Consider the following 24,165-nt stretch of genomic DNA (forward strand, 5'->3'; position numbering starts at 1 on the left):
CTAGAACTTTGAAGCAGAGAGGCCTTATCCAAAAAGCTGAACTCTTTTCAGCTGGCCTTCAGAATTTTAAGCAACCTGATTTTAATCCCTAAACCTCCAAGGAGCACCACAAAATCCAACAGCCTGGCTGAGCTGTTTTGCTATTATAGCTAAGAACCCTGTGCTAGAAGCAAGATCCAGACCCGCAGAGCAGAGCTGTAACCCAGAACCTGTCAGATCCAGTCCAAGAGGCCGCGCAGACCAGAGTGCCTTGCTGAGAGCAGAGACCAGGTGCCCTGAATCCTGTTCGGTGGCGAGTGAAGTCCAAACCTTTGACCAGATCTTTGACGGGCCCATTCCAAGTCAAAGCAATAGTTGTAAGTATTTAGTGTAGAACCGTCCATAACCAACCTCTTAGTTTAAAGTAATCCTATTCAATCCATTTTAACCTATCCAGAACTGCATTATAGAATATTGTGTCCATCCTGAATTCTTCTCATTATATAGTCTGTGATAATTGTAGCGATAATCATCTGTGCGCTGATATTTTCTGAAAAAAGTCAAGTGTCCTGGCGCACAACAATCACAGTGGAAGGTGTGCTGTTCTGGTGGTTGTCCATCTTGGTTGCGAATCTTTAAAGCGCAATCTTTCATTTTGAAAGTTTGACTCTGTTTAAGAAAAATCTACCTTCACTAAAACCTCTGTAACTTTCATTCCAATTCCTTATAGTTTTTCCACAATCGCGTTTCACACACGCGGAAAAGTTGCCGCAAATTTGCAATTTGGCTCAATTTCACTTCATAGAAAAATAGCTATTTCTTATTTTCAACTTCTGAATTTCGTTTTTGTTTTCCATCTGCTAATCATTCTATAATCATTGCTAGTGTTGACCTGAACCAATCCAAAGTCACTCTCACTAGTGATGAATCTCCTTTAGCGAAGTAAAGTCATTTTTAGCATTTCAATTCAAACCACCTTCAAAAGCATTTTGACCTGTTTTTAAAGCATTCCTGTTCTCTCTAAGCTTGCTGGGGGAAGCGGGATTGAACTGCATTATTGATTGTTATTCCTGAAAACCTGTGTGCTCTCTTCCACCTCTTCTTATTGGATACTGGGGGGAGTGAGTAATAACAGGGGCAAATAGTGATTATATTGTCTTTTGATTGAAGTCATATCAAGTTTTATTTCTGTGTTGCATTCTTTCCTATCATTGCATTTTCTTGAACCTGATATATTATTCGTCCTATTCCGACTCCTAATTGATTAAAGAGATTGTTGATATTGTAATATTACCCCTTGCTGATCACTGTTCACATTCATAAGTGTGATAGTCAGATATTATTCATATTCATAAAAGTGTAATCTATATAGTGTTCAATTCTTCAAATAAATCTTTTAATTTGCAAAACAAACCTACTTCTTGGTTCAGTGAGCTCGGGGAGATTCAAAGAGAGGGGCGTTATATAAGGGTACATCATCCAGAATTAAAAGAACTTTGACATAAAAATTTATAAATAAGGGTTTCCATTGGGCATCCCATACTAGGCATTGACTTAGTTGGAGTGCTGGATTGAAATCACTTACAGATTGGGGGCTCGTGGCCGGGATTTCTGGATTAGATCTACCACTTGTGCAGCTTAATACAGTGTTCTAACTGACAGGATACATAAATCCTGTTGGGCTACTACGCTGTGTTACACTGTAAAAGCACCCCTCAAAAGGGAATGCTCCAAGGAAACGGTCTGTTTTGCAAACATAAAATAAAATAAAAAACTTCTGTAAGTCAGGAAGGAAATTAATATTTCCAGAATGGCGATATTGGTAGACCTCAATATAGCTAGAGAACACCTTTTACATAAGTTATTTGTGAGAGGTGAGTGGACTGAGCAGGACCAGAATGTGTGGTTGCAGGCAATCACACAACAGATCACTGCAACTGGGTTAGATATCTGGAGAGATCAGGGTCCCTTACATGTGGCCCTGAGTGAGCTATATATGGCCCCTAAGGTCAAGGATGAGAAAAATAAGATTGCCAAGATAGCGGCATATTTATATTTATCTATGGGAGCCATACAGGACAAATATTATGGCCTTGCAGAAGGAGTACCACGAAGGTGTGGACTCTCTACTGCAGAGCCAGAAAAAGCTGGAGCAACAACTGGATTTCAACAGGGTATGCGCAGAGCAGGTAGTCACCCTGCAAAGCCACCTAGATAGAGAGAAGGCAGAGAGCAACAAATTCATTCTGAAAGACCAGGCAGAGTTTGATGAAGAGCGCCAGAAAGCTGGTGCCCTTCAAAGACAGAGGGACGACCTGGCGGCACAGAGGCAGGCTCTTGCGCAGGAAAGGGAGACCTTAGGCCAGGAAGTCTGTCACTTAAAAGGGAAACTGGAAGCAAATCACCTGGCCCTCCAGGGACTGGGTGACCTCCAAAAAGAGCATGATAGATTGTTGGAGCACACCAGGAGGGTGGAAGATGCTCTGGCAAGAAAGGAGCAGGCCAGTAGGGTCGGGACTCAGGAGGTAACTCTCCTGCAGCAAAGACTGGCCCAGTACTCAAAGACAAACCAGGAAGCACAGAAGAAAATGAGGCTCTCTGTCAGAACAATGATAGGCTCCACAGGCAGGTAGCCATGCAAGAGAGACTGATAGAGACTAGTAAGGCCTTGACTGAGGAACAGAGAGCTCAGGTTCTTGCATGGCAACAGGGAGCATGGGCTGATAGAGATGAGGTTCGCTGGGAAAGGGAAACACCTGAGCATAACCTCAGGAACCCTAGTACCAGAGGCCTTCATCCCTCCCAGTCCCTGGACTCTGCCACCCCCATATCCACTGGCACACGTGAGCCCAGCGCCACGGGGATGGCAGATTACTATCCAGTCAGAAGTATGGGGCTCATAGACCAGCACCTCCCAGGAGGGGCGGGCACTGGGTATGGGTACCCAAGTACAGTGAAATTTAGTGGGGAACTCCAAAAGGGTAGGCCCACTAAGGGCATCCTAAAATCCTCTGCTCAGCTAGGACAGTGGGGGGTGGGGGTACCCATCAAATCCTTGGAGCAAGGAGGAATCAGAAGACTCCTCTGAGCGCCCCAGGACACAGGAGACTAGGTCCCCACATTCTGCCAGCCATTCCCAGGCTCGCAGAATCCGGGAGAACCTAGAAGAGTCAGAGGATGAATGGACCAGGGTTACCCAAACCAAGAAGGACAATAAGGCAAAAGGGGCCTTGCTTAAGGACCCCTTAAAACAGATCAAGGCAATAAGGAGCGTCATCACGCCTTATCATAAGAACGCTAAGTATTCTGTTTGGGAGCACTTAGAGCTCTTTGAGCAGATGATGGAATCTTTCCATTTGAAAGACAGTAGTAGCTGCATTCAGTATGTGAAATGGACATTCTCACCAGAATACTCCAGTTTCTTTGCAGGGATGGAGGACCAAAATCATTCCAGATGGTCCACCTATACGGCGGCCATCTTGAAGCATTTTTCTGTTCACAGAAATCCCCAAGAGGCTCACAAGGCAACCTACAACTTGCAATGTGGGGAGGATCAGGCCCCACAAGAATTTGTGCAGGAGTTAAAGCGTCCCTTTGCGCAGATTACCAGAAGGGTGTGCACGGACAGCAAAGAATTTGTTAATACATTTTCCCACGCTCTACCAAAGTACATCATGACCCAGCTAGTGAGAGATTTTCAAGAGAAAAGATCACTAGACTGGGTCATTGAACAGGCCACCAGGATCTATGAGGTGCACAAGCCCATAGAAAACAAAAATAATGCTAAAAGCCCCAAACCAACCAGCACCCCTGGTGTTGCCAAGGTGGCAGAGGTAAAGGTTGCCCCCATTTTGGATTTGGAGATCCGGGGCCTGAAAAGTTGCCTGCACAACAGAATAATTCCAAGCCCAGAAGGCCCTCGGGCCAGTCACAGACAGGGAGCCAAGGAGGTAGTCCCACCAATGGGATCCCTCACTCCCCTGACTATGTAAATCCCCGCTACAAGGGGGTTATGTGTAGACCCCTCCAGCCCAAGGGGGGGATCCAACCAGGCACCTAACCCAGGGAACTTCCCTCCTCACTTTCCCCGGGAGGAGAGAAATTCCCCAAATCCTGGGCAGAACTTTTTCCCCAGGTACCCACAAAATTTCCAACCCCAGAATAATCCATCCTTCTTTCCCCACTTTCCTGAACCCAGACAACCTAATCCAGGAGAGGGGAGGCCAAGGGTCGAGGGGTACCCAAATCTTCCCAACCCAGAGTATGACGAGAGAAGGGATAGCTACCCTTCCCGGGATCAGCCCAGGGGAGTAAACAGAACCCCGTATCAACCTGAGCGGGTTTCACAGCTAGAGCGCCAGGTCCAAAATATGGCACAGGAACTGGGTTGCATGCTGAGGGCTCAACAGAACCCTCAGATGGGCATGCCGGCACAGAATGCCCCAAACGCTGGACCTGGTGCTCCAGAACAATGACGGGGGCAGCACCCTGACAAACCACAGGTTCCCAGGGAGGAGGCACAAGGGCAAGGGGGGGTGTAAAGCCTTGGAGGAAGCTTCCTTCCCCACTTGCAGAAAGCCCCTGGAAACCCAGGAACCGTAACTTAAATCTCCTGCCCCTGAACGTCTGCCACCCAAGGAGCAGAGAGAGGGTAGGAGAAACAATGGACCCAAACAGACCCATTTTGAGGAGGAGGTACAAATCTTCCAGTTTGAAGGAGAGGGATCCTCAGAGGATCCTGGGAAAAGGATCTTCTCCTTCAGAGAGGGGGGAACTCCTCCCAAAGATAAATGGGTCCCAAAGGATTCAAATCCAGACTGGGTAGATGTGGGGACTGAGCTAGCGCAGCGCATCATCCAATCCCCAAACCAACAGCATGAAAATCCCCTGGTTCAAATCCATCCTGGTGACTGCCTCCAAAAAGTGGGGGGCGGCCCAGAACCAGAACCAGGGGAACTCAAAACTTTTCCCATCTCTAGTTGCCACCTTTTTCTTTCAGATTCCCTAGGCTCCCCACAGAATTCTGTCCAAATCTCTTCTCTTTCAGTGTCCAAAACTAAAAAACAAACCCACCAGTTGTCCAAAAATGTACATTATCTGTGCCCCCTTGCGGAGAAGGAGGCAAGATACTATGCCCTGGTACAAATACAGGGGCAGGGTACAATTTTGGCACTGGTGGACAATGGATACCAAGCTACCCTTCTGTCCAAACAGGCCTTTGATTAACTGAATTCAGGAAGGGGGGATAAATACCGAATTCCTCTCACCTCTCTTCCTGGACAACTTCAGAACTTCGACGGGAAGGAAATTCCCGTCGAGGGGACTGCGGATTTGGACATTAAAACTGGGCGACACAAGGTGAAGCACCAGGTCATAGTCCAGAGGGCACCCCTTATTTACTAGGCAATGACCTCCTGAGAAGGTTGTCACCCCTAATAGACTGTGTATACAAGGTCCTCTGGACCCAGACTAGCCGACCAATAAAATTGAAACAGAGCGTCAACCATGCACATGCCACATGGTTGAACAAAAATCTGACCAAGTAGAATTTCACTTCCAGAACAATCAAATTCCAGACGTGACAGTAATAGCAGTAGGATAACAGACTGGTGATGGGGGGTCCTCTCTATTTCTGAAAATCAACCTTCCTTCCAGTATAAGGTGGCATTCCACCCTGGAAGGAAACACTCTGAAATTCTTTACCAATCCACAATCAGACATTTCAGCTCCTATAGTCCAGAAAGATGAGAAATCAGCTCAGAGCCTGGCTGATATTCAGCAAATTGGAGAGCAGTTGTTCATCCCTGTTCAGTTAAATGAAGGGAAGGAGCCTGTTCTCGCCCAAGTGTGTGTGAACAACGGTAAAAGCTTCATCAGCAAAGCCATGTTCTGCCAACTCCCAAAAGATCCAGCCATTCCCACATTTAGACTGATAGACAAATTGGAAATGGATCTGGAAACACCCAATTCCAAACATCTCCTGCCAAGCAGGTGTATGCTCAAAATCTCCATAGGCAGCAAGAGCATAGTTCATAATTGTTGGGTCGTGCGAGACGTCACTGCCGCCTTTTACTTACGCAGTTATATTCTCAATCGCTTTGCCATTAGTTTGGACCTAATAGACTTCAAAGCTTGGTCCCGATTAGCGGATAATCCCATGGACTTCGAGGATCCAGAGAAAGCATTTAGGTCAGCTCAATTGCTGCCTTATGCAGTTGAAATTCAGATTGGAGAGGAAGTCGCCATCCCAGAAAGGACCCGACAATTCTCCCTGGAGGTGAAAGTTAAAAGAGGACAGAAAATGAAAAACCCGGATGCTTATATTCATCTAAATGCTTCTCTCCAACAGCAAGGATTGGGGGTAAACCCAACACCATTAGTCAACATAGAACATGACACCATTCCAATAGAGATGGATAACAGCGACTTAAAGAGTATCACTCTAGCCGCAGGCACCATTATTGGAATGGCAGTTGATGACCGACATTTTTCCATTGATTTAGGAAATTAACTGTTAGGGCAAATCCCCAAGGACTGTTTTGACAGTGACAGTGATGACAACACAACACCAGACAGGATCTTTACCCGGCATGGGGGGAACTTCCTAGTGTACACTTCCTGCCCTCATGGTAAGGAAGATGTGACTTGTGACTTCAGGAGGGATGAGGTTATTTTCCAGGTCCATGAGGGCTGCCTTTCCCACCTGAAGCCACCAGTCCACATCAGCACTTTGACCAGGGACTTCTCCACTCAGCCGGAGGAGGCCCCTGAGATAGCGAAACCAGAGGTTTTTCCAGGGTTCAGGCAGATGGTTGAAGAGAGAGTCAACCTAGCTGATGCCTGTGAGACTCTGGAGCAGAAGCAAAAGTTGAAACAAGTTTTCTTGGATTTTCAAGATCTCTTTGCGGTGGACTCATATGACTGTGGTTGCACCGACATCCACACAACAACCATTCCCATGGACCCTGGCATGACTCCAGTGTTTGTGAAGCAATATCGCTTGCCTCTCGCATCAATGGAGTCCCTTACTGAAATAATTAAGAACCTTGAGTCCTGTGGGATAATCCGTCCAGTCCACAGCACCTTCAATAATCCGGTGCTGGGGATATTGAAGCCAAATTGCCAGTGAAGACTCTGAGCCGACCTTAGGGAGCTCAACAAACGGGTCCATACTTCCTGATGGCCTCTTCCCTACATTGACCAAGGGCTGGCCCAGATCCAGGGGTCACAGGTATTCACTGCAATAGGCCTGACCAATGGATACTGGACTGTACCTGTCAGTAGGGAGGGCCAATACAAGGCTTTTACCTTTGGGGGCCAGCAGTACACATGGACCCGGACTCCCTTCGGATACATCAACTCCGGCAATGAGTTCAACATTTTTCTACATAAGGCCATGCCCGACTTGGGTGGGAGGGGTAACCTGGCATATGTAGATGAGGTTCTCATCAAAAGCTCAACTGTGGAGGAACACATAGCGGAGATCCGTTATGTTCTGACACACTTGAGGGCCACCGGAGCAAAACTTTCCTTTCAAAAGGCACAGTGGTGTAGAACACGTGTCAATTTCTTGGGGTATGAGATTACTCCTCAGGGTCTCTGTCCCCAGGAAAAGAAAGTGGAAGTACTCCAGAAACTAAAAGACCCCACGACTCTGTGGGAACTAAGGAGCCTCCTGGGACTGACTAATTACAGTAGAAAGTTCATTGAGGGCTATGCAGAGATCACAAGACCCCTGATTCATCTTTTGAAGGTGGTGGTCAACTGGGAATGGGGTCTAGAACAAGGCGAGGCAGTAAGACAACTCAAAAGAAGCCTCTCACAAGCGCCTTGCCTAGCTTACCCTGTCAGAAACAAGGAATTCTTCTTGGAGACAGGGTTCTCCAATACCTGCTAGACTGGAGTATTATACCAAAAGCATGACAAGGTCAATAAAGTAATCTCCTATGTGAGCAAAACTTTATCCTCTGTTGAGGAAACATTCAACGATTGTGAGAAGGCACTCCTGGCAACGGTGTGGGCATTGAAGAATTACCGCCCGTTCATCCAGGGGGAACACATCATAGTGGAGACTCCACACCAGCCTCTGCAATATCTCCAAAGTGACAGAATCCGGGCCGGAAATGTGAGTAATTCACAAATTACTTCCTGGATTCTGTCAATGCAAGGATTTCCTGTAGAGGTGCAATATGGCCAAAACAAGAAGAGTCCCCTCGCGCAAGGACTGGCTGACTTGCATGATTGTGCCAGAGAAAACTGTCTCGAGGACGACAGTCTAAAAATCAAGGACAACATGGAGGCATACCTCAATTCCCCACACAAAGTCTTTGAAGAAGACAAGTGTGAGGAAATGCCCATTGTCTATGTGGATGGATGCTCTTACCATGTTGACAACAACGGGTAAAAAGAACTTGTGGCTGGCGTAGGGAATGCATGGGTGAATGAGATCCCAGAACCCTCCGCTGGGTACAAGATTGGTCCCCGAAGTAGTCAAGTGGCAGAGTTGATGGCTGTGCATCAAGCCATCCTCACTGCTGTCCAACATCAACTCCACGAACGGTCATAATCACTGATTCGGATTATGTACTGAATGGGTTCAGTGAAGCACCTGGTTAATTGGAAAGCCAGAGGCATGTTATGTGCTAACAACAAACCCTTGAAACATGGGAAGTTAATCCAAAATATTGATGGTCTGGTCACCTCGAATGGGATGACCATCTACTGGAAAAAGATCAAGGGCCATTCCAAAGTAGAGGGACCAGACAAAACTGGAAATGACTTAGCTGATCAGCTGGCCAAAACCGGGGCCATCCAAGGGGATCTAATTGAGATCGAGTCCCTGTTGGGGGAAATCCAGGTCACTGCTTCTCTGGGACCTAGTGGTCTAGGTCCCAGACAAATGCTCACAATGATCTATCAACTGCACAATGGAGTAAGGAGACACCAGATGCCGATTTGATTATGGCTCAAAAAGGGGATCCAATAATTGGTAAGTTTTATCAACACATTGAGGACCCAGCAAACTTTCCCCTGATGGATACCGATTACATTGGGAAAGAGGACCTCAGAGTGTTGATGAAATGTCCAAAAATGTTCCGAATCCAAGACCGTTTGTTGGTAAGGAGATCCCTAGCTGGCCATGATCAGTGGGTGGTCCCTACCTCATTCCCAAGCCTGATGTTAAGTCATGCCCATGATGCGGCCACAGCCGGTCATAGGGGGTTTCAGACAACACTTGAAATCTTAAGAGAGGTTGCATACTGGCCACACCTGGGGCAGGACCTCCACCAATACTTGAGGGGTGTCTTGTGTGTGCACAATTTCGCAAACATCCCTCACACACCGTGCGCCTCTCCAAAAGAGGGGGATGACACTGCCATGGTCAGATTTGCAAGTAGATTTCATTGGGCCTGTGATTCGCTCCTCTAGGGGGAACAAGTACATGTTGACCGTGACATGCTTGTTTACTAAATGGGTGGAATGTCTCCCGGCCCCAAACTGCAAGGCAGAAACAGCAACTGCCCTGATGATCAACCACATCTTTTTGCATTTTGGACTACCCCAAAGGATTGAGTCAGACAGAGGTAGCCATTTCACCAGCGAAGTAAAGACAAAGATGTGGGAGATACTTGGGGTTAAAAGTATGCTACATATTGCTTACCGGCCAGCCTCTAGTTGTGCAGTAGAGAGATATATAACAAAACCATTGTGAGCATATTAAAAAAGTTTGTTGCAGATTCTGGGCCAAGTTGGGATATTCGATTACCTCTTGTCCTAATGGCCATCAGATCTACCCCTTCATCTGCAACTAAAATGTCACTGTGTGAGCTGATGACTGGACGCAGGATGGTGCTTCCCCAGCATCTGCTCTATAGAACTCAAGAGCAGACATTGATCAATGCCTCCACAACTCATGAGTATGTTGAAAATCTAAGAAAACACCTTCAACATGCTTTTGCCGATGCTCAACGAAATCTAGAAAGATCAGCCGACAGCATGAAGACCCACTATGACTTAAAGACTACCAAAAAAGAATACAATGTAGGAGACCGGGTCTACTTATACAAGATCTGCATCCCCAAAGGCAGTTTGGCAGAGGGGGAAGATAAGTGGGTCCATATTAATCAGCTAAAGTGTTGCCATCCTAGGCAAACTCTGCAGCAACTGGAGGTGTCTTCTGGAACCCCCAGAGGGGGCCACTCCAGATCCATAAAAATCCAACTATAAAATATTCCACATATAGTCTATAAAATACAATAATGCAAATGTCTCCTGATTTCTCAAAATGTATATGTCCGCCCCACTACATTAATAGTGGTGGGGAAATGTCTACAAATGTGTTTTTGCTTTGTCATCCTAGGAGAGATAAACCATGGAGAAACCAAGGAGGGTTACCCGAGGACCGGGAGGAAAGATCCGAGGGGCACGGAGTATCGCTCAATACTCACATCAGAACTGGCGAGCAGAACCGAGTGATCCACCCCTGATGGAGGAAAAGATGCTGAACTTTGCAATTTGTGAAATCAGAAGAGATGAGGCTGACATCCCAGTCTTGCGAGTTTCCATTGATGGACGATCAATGCCAATCGCAAGAGGGAGGCTTGTGGGATGTTTCATCCCACTAGTCCAGGCCCTGCAACATTATTGTGCATTGCTTGCAGCAGAAACATCCGAATGGCCGCCGGAAAGCATGCTGCTTGCTAAAAATCACCAGAAAGTGCGCAGTAAAAATCTGAAAAATAAGCTGCCATCCACTTTTGCCTATGTCAGTGGTAACACCGGAGACCACTGCCAAAACCTATCATTTGGCTGCCCACAGAACAAAATCATTGCAAAAGAAACACAGAGCTATTTTAAAAATCAGTTTTTCCCTGGTTATAAAAAATGCAAAAATCATGGCTCACAAACCACCTAAAAGATCCAACCTCCTTGTTGGGTGTCCCACATTATTCTACTGCAAGAATCCACATAAATACAATGTCAGCAAGAATCACATGTTATCAGGACAAAATCCACTTTTAAAGATACTTGATGGAAAGAAATCTGTGAAATATGGGTGCAGTACTGTTACTCGCCTACGACAGGTGCTGGCGATCTCTAAATCTGACAGGAGAAACATGTGTTTTCAAAGCTAAACATGTCAAAGAAGGGATTTCCATCAAAATGCCATATAGAGTGCCACACATTTGATATTCATGTTGAAAAAGACTGGAATTAAAGATATGTTTGCTTATTTCAAATTTATAAATGTCATTTTTTCACAAGGAACTATGTTACAATTGACCAAAAGGTAACCTGATTTAGCAAAAACTCCTAAGAGGCTTTCTTTCCCTGAGAATCTCACACCTTGTTCATTCCCACCCAAGGGAGAGGATTATGCATTGGCATGTTAATCAGAAGGGGAGGAGATTTCCTCTGCTGCCCTGAGCAAGAAACAATGGGTTCCTTGAACTGAATAGGAATGCTAATTCGGGTGTGACTGACAACAACTACTCTGGCAGGAAGACAAGCCATGTGACCCACTGACTCAGCCCAGCTTTGGAGGAGGGCCAGACTGAAAATGTGGATTACACATTGGATTAAATATATGTTTAAGTAAAATATTGTACCGAACGGACAAAAATATGAAATTTAGAGATTATTAAAATGAAAAATTCGCTCACAGTTTAAAACTAATCTGGAATCTGTGCGATGTTCTGAGACTGAACCACGAAGGCTTTTATTATTGTAGCTAGTGTGGTTGTGCTAGGAACATGAAAAATTACAGAAGTATGACCAGATGGTATGTGCATGTACATGTAAAAAATTGTACCGATTCGAAAATGTGTAACCCACCAAAAGCACGAAACAGAAATGTACCTTAAGCAATCTGTCATGTAATTATGTATTATTAACAAGTTGTGCATGTTGGAAATATGTAAAAGCAAAGGGGAGGTTATTCTCTAGATTGTAAATGGCAGCATCACTCTGACGCATGATGACACACTGTTCCCTTCTCAAATCAGAGGACAGGGAATTCTCTGACCTATCAGATCCTTAGAGGGTTGGGCATAGATAATCAGCCTCCCCACCCACTTTGGAAAATGGATAAATAGGGACTGTTGAGGACCGCGAAACACAGACACGTTCCACTCATCAACTGATTCCTTGGCGGAGCACCCTGCCGGAAGATCCAGGCTCCAGACTCTAGAACCAGACCCAGAATCCAGACTCTAGAACTTTGAAGCAGAGAGGCCTTATCCAAAAAGCTGAACTCTTTTCAGCTGGCCTTCAGAATCTTAAGCAACCTGATTTTAACCCCTAAACCTCCAAGGGGCACCACAAAATCCAACAGCCTGGCTGAGCTGTTTTGCTATTATAGCTAAGAACCCCGTGCTAGAAGCAAGATCGAGACCCGCAGAGCAGAGCTGTAACCCAGAACCTGTCAGATCCAGTCCAAGAGGCCGCGCAGACCAGAGTGCCTTGCTGAGAGCAGAGACCAGGTGCCCTGAATCCTGTCCGGTGGCGAGTGAAGTCCAAACCTTTGACCAGATCTTTGATGGGCCCATTCCATTTTAAAGCAATAGTTGTAAGTATTTAGTGTAGAACCGTCCATAACCAACCTCTTAGTTTAAAGTAATCCTATTCAATCCATTTCAACCTATCCAGAACTGCATTATAGAATCTTGGGTCCATCCTGAATTCTTCTCATTATATAGTGTGTGATAATTGTAGCGATAATCATCTGTGCGCTGATATTTTCTGAAGAAAGTCAAGTGTCCTGGCGCACAACAATCAGAGTGGAAGGTACCCTGTTCTGGTGGTTGTCCCGTTGGGTATCTTGTATTTTCATAGCCCCTTAGTATAAGTCCATCTTGGTTCCGAATCTTTAAAGCGCAATCTTTCATTTTGAAAGCTTGACTCTGTTTAAGAAAAATGTACCTTCACTAAAACCTCTGTAACTTTTGAACCATACGTCCAAGAGATGAAATTTAAATGTCATTTTGAAGCTTACATCCTCAGATTTAAAACTAACTCAAAACGACATTCCAAATATAGTTTTTCCGCAATCGCGTTTCACGCACACGGAAAAGTTGCCGCAAATTTGCAATTTGGCTCAATTTCACTTCATAGAAAAACAGCTATTTCTTGTTTTCAACTTCTGAATTTCGTTTTCCATCTGCTAATCATTCTATAATCATTGCTAGTGTTGACCTGAACCAATCCAAAGCCACTCTCACTAGTGCTGAATCTCCTTTAGCGAATTAAAGTCATTTTTAGCATTTGTCCCATTCAATTCAAACCACCTTCAAAAGCATTTTGACCTGTTTTTAAAGCATTCCTGTTCTCTCTAAGCTTGCTGGGGGAAGCGGGATTGAACTGCATTATTGATTGTTATTTCTGAAACCAGTGTGCTCTCTTCCACCTCTTCATATTGCATACTGGGGGGAGTGAGTAATAACAGGAGGAAAGAGTGATTATATTGTCTTTTGATTGAAGTCATATCAAGTTTTATTTCTGTGTTGCATTCTTTCCTATCATTGCATTTCCTTGAGCCATACAAAGTATTCTAGAATATATTATTCTTCCTATTCCGACTCCTAATTGATTAAAGAGATTGTTGATATTGTAATATTACCCCTTGCTGATCACTGTTCATATTCATAAGTGTGATATTCCGATATTATTGATATTCATAAAAGTGTAATCTATATAGTGTTCAATTCTTCAACTAAATCTTTTAATTTGCAAAACAAACCTACTTCTTGGCTCAGTGAGGTCGGGGAGATTCAAAGAGAGGGGCGTTATATAAGGGTACATCATCCAGAATTAAAAGAACTTTGACATAAAAATATATAAATAAGGGTTTCCATTGGGCATCCCATACTAGGCGTTGACTTAGTTGGAGTGCTGGATTGAAATCACTTACACATCATTCAGGGTTCCTCATCATTTTAAGTTTGTTGCCGTGTTCCGAAGGGGTGTGTTGTTCCTCTTTGGTCTTTAAAGGAAATCATTCAGCATTACCTAAAGCCAACAAGGGTGTTTCTTGTGAGAATAGGAATCTGTGTCCCTGTTAGGGGAGTCACTCCCAATGAGGTCCCATTTGCCCAGACCGCTACGGATTGTCTTGATTAATGGATTTACATCCCTAGCCTCAAAGGTGGTGCCTTCCCCCTGGGGAGAAGGGATAAATATTGCAGATTTGTCACAGCCCATACATGTCCATGCTGGTTGCACCAATATATACCAGTATTGATAAATAAGGTCAAACTTATCTTTGCTTTGCCCATAATGTTACTAATGAAATTATATGAAAACATGTCCATGCTGCCTGTGCCAATATACTGCTGTTGACTTCGGCCATAATGTCAACAAAAATGAAATGCCATGCCATTATAAGAAAGCATGTCTATACTGCCACTGAAACAAAACATGTCCTTAATCGGACTCATGATTCTAATTTGCTGTCCTAATCTTTTGTAAAATTACATGCCGTCTATTCCACATATTGCTCCTTCCATCTCCAAACCATATTGCCAACTTTCATTCTTCCTGTGTCTGTATTTCAGCTTTCTCCCTGATCAGGAATTCTCTTTGCTATCTAGGGAGCCATTGGTACTTGATTTAGGCACAATGCTTCCTTGAATTCTCTAGTTTATAAATGACTGCACCTGGGTCAAACATCTGCCTCAAAGGGAACACCGCCTTTTGTTAACTGTCTTTTCCAAACATCAGGGTAAATATGGATACAAACCCACTTCTTCAAACTTCGCCTTTGAGCTTCCTGGTTAAATGAGAAAAGGCCTAGTACGACCATTACTGTTGTTGTTTTTCTATATGTATCCCCCATTTTTTGTCTTGTGGCGCCTGGAAACACTTGTGTATGAGCACCATACAAATGACCAATTGATAAATAAATTAATTAATTGGACTAGGAAAGAATAAAATGGAAATTATGAAGTAATGAATATAAATGCAAAAATTGAAAAGAGGAAGTAAATATGCAATAACATTATTCAAACAGACTTTGCAGTTCAAGAGCACAGCAACGATCCCCTAGCAACTCTGGAAAGTTTGAGCAGTTTGATCATGCCTACCATGTTTATAGCGGTCACATTTCTCAGAAGCCTTGTGCGCTGCATGCTGAAGTCATGGTGCATCTCGCGTCCCAGGAAACCCATCTGAGAACCCTGCCTGTTGAGAAGAAGAAAAGCACCTCAGTTTACAAGAAGTACTTCCCCATGATACCTCTAAGGTAAATACCATGCATAATTAGAGCAGAAGCAGTTCTCGCAAATAGAAATCCTGGCTCAGTCTGTCCAGGAGCAAATATCAGTTACAAGTGAAAACATAGATTTTTATACAACTTATCATATAACACACATTATAAAATGAAAAAATCTTCCAACAGTGCAATAAAACATTATACGTTATATAGTTACACTGTCATTCATAAAGACCTCATTAACAGTTTATCAGTCTCATACCATAGTCGAACAATAGAGCATATTAAGTGTAAATCATTGCCCTTCATAATTCTACGTCAAATGATTGATTTTTGTTCCACATTCATGAAGGTCATATGGTAACTAGTATAATATTTAATCTGCAAATCAGTAGTTCCTATACAGTGCAGTATTAGATTTTTCACATTTTCAATGTCACCAACTGAACATAACCGACAACGTCTACTAGCAATAAATGTTTTGCTCAATGCCTCTATAATTTCTAATGTGGGTAGACGATTAAATGTAAACCTCATATAGTGCCTTCATATTTTACTATTCGGTTAGTCATTCACATACTGGGGAATAACACCCGAATAAGGAATACACAGTATATTGTGATGGGTAAGAAATGAAAGCCGGACACAAAGTTGTCATGTTTTTGGCTATACACTTTTATTCAAATTAAAAGGGTTGGGAAAATGTCTCTCTGACCCTATTCTAAAGAGGAGTTTCCCTACCTAAAAACCAAAAACTAAGAATCTGTCTTTGTCAGGATGTCATAAATCAAAAGGCTGTCCTTGTGGCCAAAACATTCTTACCTGCCCCTCAAACTAAACCAAAATTTAAAAAAGTGATAAAGGAAATGTCTATAAACTGGTATTTGAAAAAAGGTGTTCTTAAATAAAAGTAGAATGGCTTCAACGTAAATGTTCTCCAAAAGTGGAAAAGACCTTAATTCCAAAGGGCGATTTCCTTGCCCTGGATTCTTCACAGGTATCACAAATATCTTTGGGGCTAAGAGTTCTTTATGCCTTCTTTGACCCACAACGATCCTGGTAGATGAACACAGTTCAGTCTTGTAAGTTCTCCTGCACAAAATGTCTTTCTTTTAACACAAGTTCCTCCTTTTAACGCAAACAATGTTTCAGCTTGACACTCCTTGTAGGTTTGCACTTCGCCCGGTATATTCCCCTGCCAGGATTCTTTATGCACTTCCAACTGCCCGGTGTACTCTCCTGCCAGGACTTCTCTTTGCACTGTGTTGTTCTCGCCTGCCAGGACTTCTCTTTGCACTCTCAAATGCCTGGTGTACTCTCCTGACAGGATTTCTCTTTGCACTCCCAAAATGCCTTACAGTTTCTCTTTATTATTCAAGTAGCATATACATTTCTCCATGGCTTGGTATATCTACTTGATCAACAATCGTTGTTTTTACTTTGCCTTCCGCAATCTCACAATGTTAAAAAAATCTTCTGCCTTGTTTTTATTCATATCGTCTTGCCATTTCACTTTTGTAACTTCCCAAAGCTCTAATTCTCTTCAGCGAGGTTGCTGAAACACCCCGGGGTCCCCACTCTTCTCTAGCAGACTCACCGGTTTACTGTAGCATTTCCAGGCATCCTTGCACTTACGCAGCATACCTTTGCCACCGGTTTCCCACTCTGCGTGCCTCTCATGTCTCTCCAGGCTCTGTCGTGGCTCCACTCCTGCAAACCGACTTATCTCCGGCTCCTGGTAAGGATGGTGCTGCTTCTCTTAGCGGCTGGATGTCCAGGGACCCTCTTGCGGTTCCTGGCATCTCCACAACCCGCCATGCTCACACCACATTTCCTTACTTATTCTCTGCAGAGGAGACCTCTCACTTCACCATACCGGTTTGTGCCTCCAGCTCCTGCATACCGACTCCTGTCTCCCGCTCCTGTGCACTGGCATGGGCCTCCAGCCTCTGTCTGCCTTCCCTGGAGAGATCACATCTTCTCTTGAGCACCTTCCCTCAGCGCGCTGACCATTTTTAAAGATCCTGCACACAGGTGCTTTCATCCAATTACCAGCACGTTCATCACACTTGCTGCTCATTATCGATTCCTTAATTTTCCTCATCTCAGTACTTGAGGGATTGTGGGAATTGTAGTCCACCAATATTAACTGAGGTTTTAGGTGGTTGTGGGAATAAAATTCCATTGATTGTCTTTGATGCATGATTCTTGAAAGGTCTTTCTTAATGAGTTCACATGGAAGATCAGTTCTACCTGCAGGAAAACTATAATTGAAAAGGAGTTTTGGAGCTTTTACTCTTTAGGTTAGGGATGGAAGTTTGGCCTAAAGGGTACTGGAAAATTGTTTCCTTACTTTTCCCTTTAGGGGGAAACAGATGCATGGCAAAAGGTCATCAGGGTCTTGGGCAACAGGAAGTTTTTCTCATGGGGAAACGGGATACTGCATTCTATCCAAAGAAGCCATGACATCTCCCCAGCGGCTATTCCCTCCCATGTGCTCCTTCCTCATTTAGCCCCCTCTCCCCCCGGGGTCAGGATCAGGTAGCAGCTGCCCTCCCATGGCCACATGAGAGGAGGTTACCGCCGGGGAATCTGTGATGACTCCATTGGATTCATCACAATATACTCACAAGATAGTCTCAGTGGCCAAATCTAACTTGTTTTGTTCCTGTGCTACCTGCATTATTAAGGTTTTTACCTGTATTGTCTGTTTTTATCCATGTAATCCAGGCCGCTGATCTTAATGCAGTTTGCCCAGTTGATCACTTCTTTGTATAGAATACTTAAAGTTGAAGCTTTTATTGTAGTGTTCACATTACTGCATGCTTGTTGAAATTGACGAAGCAAACCAAGCCTGCTGTATTTTATTGAAGTCATTTAGTCTCCTCATTATCATCTGGTGGTGTATAGAGGTAAGTCTAAATTCAGATCTGATACATTCTACTGGTTAACTTTGTGCAAAAGAAAATAAGTTCATAATGCAATAGCTCTATAGAGATCTTATAGTTTTGTTCTGTCCATATGTCTTTTGTTATTGGAGCCATACAGCATTCCTGGGACCAGGTTAGGCAAATAAAAATCAATTATAGGTTTAAGTGTGTATCCACAATGATTGCTCACAAATGTTCAAAATGCAATCAAGTGTTGTTTTACTGCACAGCTAACCAAATCCAGATGGTCCTTCCACGATAACATTTGATCTATAATATTGCCTAAGCATTTATAGTTATTTACTTTCATTTATTTATGGGACATTTGTATGGTGCCTATATACAGGTGTTTCCAGGCGCCACAAGACAAGATAGGAGGAGTGGGGGGACATGGGAATCAAAAATTAAAACAACAAAACCGGTTATATTGCCCTTGTGACAATCCTACCGTGCAAGTGCATAAAAAGGTGGTAAGTACAAGAAGAGGGGGTGAGGGAGAAGTGCAAGTGTGCAGTGGCCCCAACTGTGTGGTGCTGGCCAAGTGCTGGGCGGGCCAAAGTGCCAAGTGCCAGGGGATAGGGGGACCAGTTGGGCTAGTCCGGGAACAGAGCCCAGAGGGCAAGTGTTGAGAAGGGATGGTGGAGGGACTGGTAGGGCGTGGCCTGGCCCCTGTATGACTCTGATGGGGCCAGGCCCCAGTCACAGTGGCAGATGGAGAGTTAGCACGGGAGGGGGTGAGGGAAGGAAGAGGAGAAAAGGAAAGTCTTAAGACGTTTCCGTAACTTCAGAAGAACCGGCTCAAGTCTGAGGCCATTCCAGAGGGATAAGCCCGTAGAGGAAAGGGATCTACCTCCCACTCTTTGCTTGGAGAATCATTTGATCTGTAGAGAGTTGGGGCCAGAAGACGGAAGAACTCTGGCCGGGAGGTATTTAAGGAAGGAATTCTGGATGTAAAGAAGTCCCAGACAGCCTTGTGGATGATGCAAAGGGTCTTCAATTTGATCCTTGGGGACTACGTGAGCCAGTGGAGAGATATAAGGGCTGGAGAGATGCTGTCTCTGGGCTTGAGGCCAAGGGGAAATCTTGCAGTCCTATTCTGGGTTAGTTGAAGGGGGCGAAGAGAGGAAAGAGGAAGGTTGAGGAAGAGGCTGTTGCAGTAGACAAGCATAGAGAGAACCAGGGCTCTGAAGACGTTGAGCTTCTGGGGGAAGGTGAGGTACGGTAGAATGCCCCTGAGGAGATGCAACTGGAAATTGGACTTCCTGGGAAGGTCCATGATGTGAGAGAGAAAGAGAGAGAGGAGTCAAAGAAGATCCCAAGGTGAGGCGAGAGGACCCAGGTACACTGGCCACAGAGAGGGGGGAAACAAGGAGCAGGCGTACCGAACAGAAGAATCTCTGTCTTAACACAGAAACCAGTGCAAGCAATGCAAAGGAGGTCCACATACTGAAGCAACAGGTGGCCAACCTTGAGAACCGAGAGGAAGAGGCTGAGGGAAGAGCGAGACGTAACAACATACGTGTGGTCGGCCTGCCAGAGGGGTGGAAGGTCAGGACCCCACAGACTATGTGGAGAATATGATCCTGCAAGAGATAGGAGCTGACAAGCTTTCACAAGGATTTACTGTTGAACGAGCACACAGGGCCCTGATGAGAAAACCATGACCCGGGCCCCCCCCTCGGGCAATAATAGCAAAGATCCTTAACTACAAAGACAGAGAGAAGATCTTGGAGTATTTTCGCAAAGGTGGAACGATAAAGAGGGCATCTGCAACCATCACAGCATATCCTGATTACACCATGCTGGTGCAGAGGCAGCGTTATAGCTATGTGGCGGTCAAGAGGAGACTGCGCACAGCTGGAATTAAGTACATGCTTTTGTATCCTGCAAAACTCAGTCCTGCATAAAAGTAGGGCATATTTTTTGCTGATACCCAGGACGAAGCGGCGGCATGGCTGGATACGTAGGGCTGCCCGGAACGAGATGAGGAGAAGATCGAGAGGATCACGATAAGTGATGGGGATGCATCATGTATAACAACAGGATGGGATGGGGGGGCTGGAAAAGACAGTAGTACAGATAACAGGGGGGGGGGCGAAGACAGATAATATTGAAAATTGTAATATGGGATTCTTGGACTTGTTGGATGAGAATATAAAATACACAAGTAAATTGGGTAGCACTAAGCGCGTCAGATTTAAAGCAAACAGGAGCAGCAAGATGAAGGCAACCTACCCCCCGGAAGTAGTAGTAGTAGGACAGCCACTAGGGTAATTTCAACCTGCTGAGCCGCAAGTACAGGCTGTTGCCAGAAAAGGGCCACATGCGGGGGTGCCTGAGATCCAGGGATGGGGCTGGGCAACAGTTGGGGAGGGTGTTGAGGGGGAGGGAATGAAGGGGAGTGAGTTGGGGAAGGGAGGTGGGAGGGAGGTTTGGGTGTTTGATGTGTTTTTAGTTAGAGAAGTTTAAGTTGGGAAACAAGCCTACACGGAAGGGAAATACACTTGGTCTTGGACTGCACTTGTGGTGGGAGGAGCGGGACCCTAACAAGCCTAGGGGGATCTTAAGATAATTACTTGGAACATCAGAGGGATTAATAGCTATCTAAAGAGGAATAAGGTTATGCTGTACCTACGCAGACAGAAAATAGATATAGCCCTGCTGCAGGAGACTCACCTGACGCAGGATAAGATGGAGATGATCTGGAAGAAATGGAGGGGGACTGTAATGGGTGCATCATATTCGGCTTATGCTAGGGGAGTGATCATCTGGGTGGCGCTGCATGTCCCGTTCCAGCTGTTACAGACGACAGTGGAGCCGGACGGGAGGATGGTCATAATGAGGGGACTGGTGGGAAACAGGGAGATAAGCATTATAAATACGTATGCCCCGAACCACAACACAGCGGCATATTTTAGAACCTTGTGTAGCAAACTTAGCACATGTGTGGGAGGGTTGGTGATTTGGGGAGGAGACATTAATTGCGTGTTAAACCCTAAGGTAGACAGATCAGATGGTAAAATGGATAGACCTGCCCCAGCCGCTAAAGCGCTGAAGACACTGCTGGAGGATTTCGGGTTCGAGGATGCATCGAGGTCACACCACCCCCAAAAGAAACAATATTCACACTATTCAGCTCCACAAAATCTACATACTAGGTTGGACTATATGTTTGCTACACGGGAGCTAATGACAGAGATTACGCAGACGGAATACAAAGCGAGGGTCCTCTCAGACTACTCGCCATTAATCCTGGGGTGGCAATATCGACCCCCGAGAGCAAGGATTCCGACATGGCGCCTCAGAGCACAGGCGCTAAAAGATACCATGTTTAGGGAGGATAGGAGGAAGGAGATTATAAACTACTGTGAGATCAATACTGGCAGTGTGGATTCAGCGGGTACGCTTTGAGGGGCTTTTAAAGTGGTGATGAGGGGGGTAGCTAGAGCAAAGTCCAAGGGGCTACAAGGAGGGGTCCTGGCTGAACTACAAGATATGGAGAAGGAGTTAGAAAGGGCGTTAAGGGGAGGAGGTAATACCAAGGAAGACAATGGGGAAATACTTAGGCTCGCGCAGAAATGTGTGGGGCATTGGGAGAGACTGTGTAATCTTAACTATAAAAAGTACATAGAAAGACAGCACGCAGGAGGGGACAAACCAGGGAGGGTCTTGGCATGGTTATACAAGAGTGAGACCGCCAGGCCCACAATCAGAATGATAACGGGTGAAGATGGGAGCATAGTGGATACCCAGGAAGGCGTTAACCAGGAATTTGTAGAGTATTACAGACTTCAATACGGAGATAAGGAGGAGAGCAATCGCACAGAAATAGCAGAAACACTGGAGGACATAGGACTGCCCCAGATCAGTGCTGAAGAATGAGAGGAGCTGGACGCTCCAATCACTTTAGAGGAATTAGAAGAGGTAGTGAGGCAGGTGCACACCAGCAAGACTCCGGGGACTGATGGACTCTCAAGCAAATGTTATAAAACATATAAGGAAGAGGTGCTCTCCCCGCTTTTAGAGATGCTGAATGAAGCACATGAAGTAGGAAGGCTGCCAGAGTCCCTCAGAGAAGCGATAATTATACTGCTTCCCAAACCTAATAAGCCTGGTCACAACTGTGGCTCATACAGGCCCCTATCAATGCTAAATCAGGACAGTAAAATACTGACAGCTGTCTTGGCAAACAGACTGAGGAGGGTTATTGGTAAACTAATACACTCTGACCAAACTGGCTATGTCCCAAACAGGAACATATCCAATAATCTTAGGCGACTCCATCGAGTCATTGAGCATGTAAGTGAGGACGAAGGCGAATTGGCAATTGTATCGTTGGGCGCAATAAAGGTCTTTGACTCGGTCAAATGGCCGTGGCTGATGGCGGCCTTGGCTGGTTATGGAATGGGGTCCGGGTATCTGCAGTGGGCAAAAATGTTATATAGTGAGCCGTTGGCTAGAGTTAAAACAGGAGCAGTGATATCAGAGAGGTAGCAACTGCTTAGGGGCACTAGACAGGGATGTCCGTGCTCTCCTCTGCTGTATATTTTGGCCCTGGAACCCCAGGCGATATACCTGAGGCAACAGTACGACACAATAGGCATCGTCGTAGGAGGGGAACCACACTTAATCTCCCTGTATACGGATGACATGTTGCTGTATTTAGGACACCCGGAAGAAAACCTCCAGTACATATGCAAGGCTGTCTGGTATAGCTGTTAACCCCCAAAAATCTAGCATATTCCCATTGGGTAGGTATAAAGGGATCCCGTTAAAACAGCTACCGGTGCAACAGATACCATGGGAGATACCATGGGAGGTTAGCACATTTCGATATCTGGGGATAGATATATACCATACGGTGGAAGAGGAACATCAGTATAATACAGAGGTAGCAATCAAGAAAATTGAAAACAGCATGAAGTTCTGGGTGAAGCTACCTTTGGCAATGATGAGGCGAGGGGCAATGTTGAAGATGGTGGTCCTACCAAGACTCTTGCATTACTTTGGGAACATACCATACCTGATAGCAAGGAGGTTCTTTACTAGGTTATACAGCATGTGCAGGGACTTCCATTGGCATGGAACGAGAAATAGAGTGGCCCTCTGGAAGCTACAAAACTCACAGGAGAAAGGGGGTATAAAACTGCCATACTATGAAATGTAGTACATACCAAGTCAGCTGCAATATGTAGCTAAATGGCTCTCTGAAGAGACAACCTCTGAGTCCAGGAAAGTTCAGACAGGACTGTGCTCCATTCTACCTAAAGGAAATGATGCGGCTGCCCAAGGCAGATATGGAAGGGCGTCCAAAGATGATGATATTTGGGTAGAAGATGTGGCGCAGGGCATGCCAGTTGATGGAGAACCCATTCCCGTGATCACTGCAGGTACCATTAGTTGCGCTGGCGGGTAAAGAAAAGCAACTAAGGATTATGATCAGGAAACACTAGGAACCGGTGGGGATAGTGACAAAGGGTGATATATGGCAAGAGGGGACTATAATAGACTTCGAAGTGTTGGGGGAGGAGACCGGGTTACACACAGGCCAGTATATCACATATCATAGAGTGGTGCGGAGAATCAAGGAGGCATGGTCTGAAGTAGTACTAGGAGAAGAACCAGACGTCACCATAGATACAATATATGACATAGCAGAGGGGGGACATGAGATATCTAGAATATATGAGATGATGATGTCCAAAGTGGGGAAGGAAGTGGCACAACTGAGACGGGATTGGGAGCAGGAAGTGGGAGCCCCAGTGAGTGATGGGATGTGGGAACGAGCCCAAAGGTATCACAAAAAGGTGTCACGGAATGCGGGACTACAACAGATGCAATTATACATTACACATAGGGCGTATATGACACCCCAGAGAACAGCTAAATTCAAAAAAGCAAGACGACAAGCATGTCCCAAATGTGATGAGGAGAATGCTGGAATGGTGCATATATTCTGCTCATGCCCAGTCATTGAGCGTTTTTGGGGTGAAGTGGCACACAGGCTAGCGGAAAAAGGCATCAAGATTGTGGTGGACACAGTGTGGG

The 24,165-nt window shown here is 45.2% G+C and overlaps 1 protein-coding gene across 2 annotated transcripts in view; it reads right to left on the bottom strand.

Annotated features, from left to right (window-relative positions):
- LOC138580945 (putative DBH-like monooxygenase protein 2) overlaps positions 1–24,165 on the bottom strand; it is a 651,459-nt gene that overhangs the window by 238,287 nt on the left and 389,007 nt on the right. For both annotated transcript variants that reach the window (XM_069651883.1, XM_069651884.1), the window contains one exon: positions 15,060–15,156. In XM_069651883.1, the coding sequence (XP_069507984.1) occupies positions 15,060–15,156 (97 nt within the window). The remainder of the gene's footprint in view (positions 1–15,059; positions 15,157–24,165) is intronic.

Source organism: Ambystoma mexicanum, chromosome 3p (genome assembly GCF_040938575.1).
Source record: "Ambystoma mexicanum isolate Mex_15411 chromosome 3p, UKY_AmexF1_1, whole genome shotgun sequence".
NCBI classification, from domain to species: Eukaryota; Metazoa; Chordata; class Amphibia; order Caudata; family Ambystomatidae; genus Ambystoma; species Ambystoma mexicanum.